We start from the raw sequence: 5,360 nt of genomic DNA, 5'->3' as shown, positions 1-5,360 counted from the left end.
CCAGGTTCCTGGCCCCCTCCTGCACAGTCCTCTGGACGTCTGTCCCCCCGGGTCCCTGGCCCCTGACTGCACAGTCCTCTGGACGTCTGTCCCCCCAGGTCCCTGGCCCCTGACTGCACAGCATCCTGCATGTCTGCCCCCTGGCTCCCAGCCCCCTACCACACAGTCCCCTGGACGTCTGCCCCCAGGCAGCTGAGCACTTGTCTCGTATGACAGTGGCTCAGACACCGCAGGGTCCCCAGTGTGTGACCTCCTGGGCACCCTGGCTGTGATGGCCCTCGTGTGACTGTCCTTCACCATCTCAAGGACTGAGGGAGTGTGCCCAGCCGGCAAATCCTGTCCGCCCTCAGCTCCTCTGAGCCCTCCCCTTGTGGTGCTGGACATGACCACTGAGGAAAGCCCTGGAGCTGAACGGGCCCCGCACGGACACATGCACACACACCCCTCAGCACGTAGAGAACAGTGGTGGCAGTGTGGTGACACTGAACCTGGGCTCACCTGAAAGTGACTCACCCCTGACTCCCACACACCCACCTGAGGTCCCAGCCTGGGGCGCACAGAGGCAGACAGTGCTCTCTCATGTACTGGGGACAGCGTATCTGCGTGTGACTGTGCTCACGTGTGCCTGTGTGTGTGTGCCTGCGTGCCCTCGTGTGTACCTGGGGACGGCATATCTGCATGTGACTGTGCTCACGTGTACCTGTGTGTGTGTACCTGCAGCCCTCACATGTACCTGGGGACAGCATATCTGCATGTGACTGTGCTCATGTGTACTTGTGTGTGTGTACCTGCAGCCCTCACGTGTACCTGGGGACAGCATATCTGTGTATGACTGTGCTCACATGTGCCTGTGTGTGTACCTGTGTGCCCTTGCGTGTACTTGGGGACAGCATATCTGTGACTGTGCTCATGTGTACCTGCGTACCCTTGCATGTACTAGGAGACAGTATATGTGCATGTGACTGTGTGCTCACGTGTACCTGTGTGTGTGTACCTGCGTGCCCTTGCGTGTATCTGGGGACAGCATATCTATGACTTTGCTCATGTGTACCTGCGTGCCCTCGCGTGTACCTGGGGACAGCATATCTATGACTTTGCTCATGTGTACCTGTGTGCCTTCGCGTATACCTGGGGACAGCATATCTGTGACTGCTCATGTGTACCTGCGTGCCCTCGCGTGTACCTGGGGACTGCATATCTGCGATGGGTACCGCAAGGCAGGCACCAGCATCTGGAAGGTGTCGGTTTACTGCCGCCGCCGGGCCCAGGTTAGCCACACGTTTGCTTCCCGCCGCAGCTGTGCAAACTCCCGTGGCCTGGCTCCCACGGGCAGCCAGACAGTGGCCCCTTTGTCAGCGCCGCCCCAGGCCCCATCTCGGCACCGGCCTGCCACTGGCCGCCACAAACAGCTGTGGGAAGCATCTGTCTGAGGCGGCATTCATCCCACCGTGAGAAGGTAAATATTGTAACTCGGGGTCACACCTCCATGGCTCCGGAGCCAGACCAGACTTGGCCCATCCTTCTAGAACCTTCCCTGTGTTGGCTGACGGTGCCCCAGCGTCTCGCTTGGTCTCTGGTTGTTGAGGTTGGCTCATGGGCTCATGGCAGGTCTGGCTCCTCCGAGGATCACGTTGTTGCTGCTGTTTGGTGCCTTGGCATCAATTGTCCAAGAATTTGGCATCACAGAACTGCGCCGTCCGGACCTTTGCACTGTCACGTGAACAGTCATTGGTCTGTGGATACGGTTTGGTTTACATTTTGCGCCTGATGGGGATGTGACAGTATGTGGGCGTATGAGAGTGTGTGTGAGTGTGCATGTGTGTGTGTGTGAGCCCACGTGGGCAGTGGGGCGCGATCAGGGACTGCCCTGTTCCCGAGCAGGGCGGGGGGAGGTGCTTTTCAGGTGCCTCTGAATTGGTTCCAGCTCCCTGTGACCCCACAGACAACAGGGCAAGAGGCCGCCCTGTCCTGTGCTGTCCTCCATCTCCACCAAGCTTAAGCCGCTGTTGCAGGGTCGGTCCTTCTCCACGGGGGTCTTCCTCCCCTTTGCCACCCTTCTGCTGTCCAAGCATGATGTCTTCTCTAGGCCTGGCCCTTCCCGGTGAGATGCCCAAAAGTGTGTGAGACGAAGCCCCGTCCCCCCTTCTGAGGAGGCCCCTGCAGCACCTCCTGTGCTGTCTGTGCTACGTTCCGTCTTCGCCAGCGTCGTGTTAAAGACCAGTACTTCGGTCTCTCTTATCCTTCCTCAGGGCTGCAGGAACACAAATAGTGGGCGTGATTGAGACTGAAGAACAGAGCTGCAGCGGGAAGTCGGGCTCTGTCCGTGTGTCCAGTCCTCCTGTGCGGAGTCCTGGGGGAGCCTGGGTTCCCCGGGGTGTGGACAACACGGAGCAGCATCTCTGTGTGTGTGTGTAGATATGCGTTTGTATGTGTATTTGTGTGTGTATGTACTGAATGTGTGGATATGTGTGACTGTGTATGTGTATCTGTATTTATATGTGTGTGTCTTTATTACTTGTGTGTGTCTGAGTTTATGTGCTACTGTTTATGTGTGTCCATGTCTCTCTGTGTGTGTGTGTCTGTGTCTGTGTCTCTTTTGGGCCTTCTCATAATTCTGAAAGCTAGGACTGAGAAAAGACTTCAATTTTCTAAAGAGATTAGGTGAGCCTTCCCTTAAAGTGATGGTAGATGGCATTCTTGGTCACAGTAGCCGCCATCCCTCCCTGTGGGCCAGCCCGTGTCCCTTTGTCCCCACCCACCTTGAGCAGGCAGGCCGTATGACGTGCTTCCCAGGTCCCTGCAGGGAGCCCCCTTGACCCAGGAACTGACGCCAAGACACTTGGGGACCCCCAGGGTGGGGGGAGACAAGGATCATTCTCCAGGACTGACAGAGGAAGGCGCTTCCTCCTAGAGCCAGCACCGTGAAATAGGGCGTGTAGCCCCCACGTGATGGGAGATAACGTCCAGTCTGTGAAGCCACCCTCGGTGGCACCTCTGTTAGAGCAGCGACAGGTGATTGAGACAGACGCCGAGGATTGCCGCTGCTGGAGGGGGAGGCTGAGGACTGACAGTGTTAGACCGTCACAAGGCAAGGTGAACTGTCCCAGGGGTCAAGCAGCGTCTCAGAAACACACAGGCTGGAAGTGTTCGGTGTGGACTTGGAGCAAGCGTGATGGCAGGCTCGGCCCCCTCTCCGGTCGGCAGGGGCTGTTTATTATTGGCCTTGTGCTATGAGGAGGGGTGATTTATTATCGGCCAGTGTTTTCTGAGCACTCACAACCTTAGAGTGTCACGCACAATGGGCTCCTTGTGTTCCTTCCACCAACGCCGGTTCTTCACACCAAGCTTTGCACAAGACCCTCATTCATCTCACTTTTTTTCATCAAGAAACCCTGGAAGTCAAGACCACGTCTTCCAGAAAGCCTTGTGTTTTCTGTCACTTCCTCTCAAATGGTTTGGGCTGAAGCTTGCCATTTGACGCAGTCGGACCTTTATCTGGCACCCAAGGTGCCTGGGGAGAAGCTGTGGTGGTGCAGTGGCTAAGGCGTTCCACACGGCGCTGCTTGCATCCTACAGTCATCCTCCTCCCCACCCCACCCACTGCACCCCAGGAGCCGGGGGAGCCAGTCTGTGGGCCACTCTGCGCTGCCCCCCAGGGGCACCAGGGGCTGGAGGGGCAGTGAGCCACTTGCAGATTCTGGGTGTCAACAAGGCTGGGCCAGTCCTGCCTCCCCGCTAAGGCCTGTCCTCCAGGTCCTGATGTTGGCTGTCACCACCATCATGTTGATGCCAAGCACTCGGGGACAGAGACTGCCCAGTCCTTTCCTCTCCCTGGGGGATGCTGTGGACCCAACCACTGGAACGGGGGCGTGTCATAGTCTGAGATCTAGCAGTGACTCACCAGGCCTTTCTTCCTGCTTGGTCTTGGTCTGGAAGCTCATCTGAAGGTTGTTCAGCATCCCAGCTGCACACAGGCTCCCCGCGAAGGCAGACGGGGCCCACACGAGGTGCACTGACAGGGAATCAAACTCGGCTTCCTACGTGGAGGGGAGACTTCTATCACTGACCCACCACCGTGCCCGTCTGCTAGAAGACACGCAGAAGTGAGCCAGGCTGCGTGGGCGCCTGTGGGTTCCGTGCAGGCTGTCATGCAGGGAGATGGGAACAGAGTGAGGGGCGGGAAGGAAGAGGAATCTGGGGAGGCTCCTCGGAGGAGGCGGCATCCAGGCTGAGCTTTGAGGGACAGGAAGAATCCAGCCCCGGGGTCAAAGAGACATTTCGTTAACTTCACACTTCTGTTTTGATTAGAGACACAAGTAGGGTCTGTAGAAAAAGAAAAACTAGTTCCCAAGCCCAGCAGGAGGAGAGATGGAGAGAAGTTTCCAGATGCTCAGGGGACTTCCAAGCACAGACTCCACCAGGCCCCGACGGCCGGAGCAGAGTCGAAAATGCGGCTGTTTCTTAATGGTGGTTCCAACAGCTCTCAGGTCTTCTTATATGTTAAAAAATCCTGGAAATTATTTGCTTGGCAAGAGCATTCCGTGGTTCTTTAGGTTATTTTTAAAAAACAAACAAAAAAAACCCCAAACCCTTTTCCCTTTTGCTGTTGTTTTTTATCTTTCTCTGGATTTAGGGCAAAAACTTCTGACCCACTGTGAGATTTTCCCCATGAATGTCATCAAAGTAAGTAGGCTAGAAGCACAGTGCTCAGAAGTAGGGCACATGGCAGGGAATCGGGGCACGTAGCCGCCCGGAAGCTCCCAAGATCGGCCATGTCAGTGCCTCCAGCCTCCAGTCACATCCGCCAATTGCCTCAAAGCCAGACGGAGCAGTGAAGTCCTGAAACCCGGTCCAAACCGCAGCCAGTGAAGAACTGTCGGCTCACGTCACCCCACGTGTGTCAGAGTGGAGCTGAGCTCACGGTGGGTTCTTGGCTGCTAACTTTTCTGAAGCAGAACATCAGACTTCTTTTCCGTCCGTCAGTTCATCTACCCACCCACCCACTCACTCACCCATCATCCATCCATCAGTCCACTCCTCCGTCCACTTGTTCACTCACCCGTCCATTTACACACCCAGCCATCTTTGCATCTGTCTACCAGCCCATCTGCCTGTTCACTCACCTGTCCATCTGTCCATCTGTCTACCCATGCACTCATCTAGCCATTTATCCATCTGTTAATCTTATCCATTCATCTATCTGGCCACTCATCCATCCTTCCATCCTTCCATCCTTCCATCATCCATCCTTCCATCATTCCCATCCATCCATCCATCCATCCATCCATCCATCCATCTCTTCATCCATCTATCCTTCCTTCCTTCCTTCCTTCCTTCCTTCCTTCCTTCCTTCCTTCCTT

At 56.0% G+C, this 5,360-nt stretch overlaps 1 protein-coding gene across 1 annotated transcript in view; it reads left to right on the top strand.

Annotated features, from left to right (window-relative positions):
* The window catches only part of LOC102861376, a 38,212-nt gene that overhangs the window by 4,335 nt on the left and 28,517 nt on the right, over positions 1-5,360 (top strand). Inside the window, exons 4-5 of the mRNA XM_006894689.1 lie at positions 1,139-1,411; positions 1,943-2,101. Of these exons, the coding sequence (XP_006894751.1) occupies positions 1,139-1,411; positions 1,943-2,101 (432 nt within the window). The remainder of the gene's footprint in view (positions 1-1,138; positions 1,412-1,942; positions 2,102-5,360) is intronic.

Source organism: Elephantulus edwardii, unplaced genomic scaffold, assembly GCF_000299155.1.
Source record: "Elephantulus edwardii isolate Elephantulus edwardi_28Jun2011 unplaced genomic scaffold, EleEdw1.0 scaffold00148, whole genome shotgun sequence".
Classification (NCBI taxonomy): Eukaryota; Metazoa; Chordata; class Mammalia; order Macroscelidea; family Macroscelididae; genus Elephantulus; species Elephantulus edwardii.
This window is presented reverse-complemented; position numbering and strand designations above follow the sequence as displayed.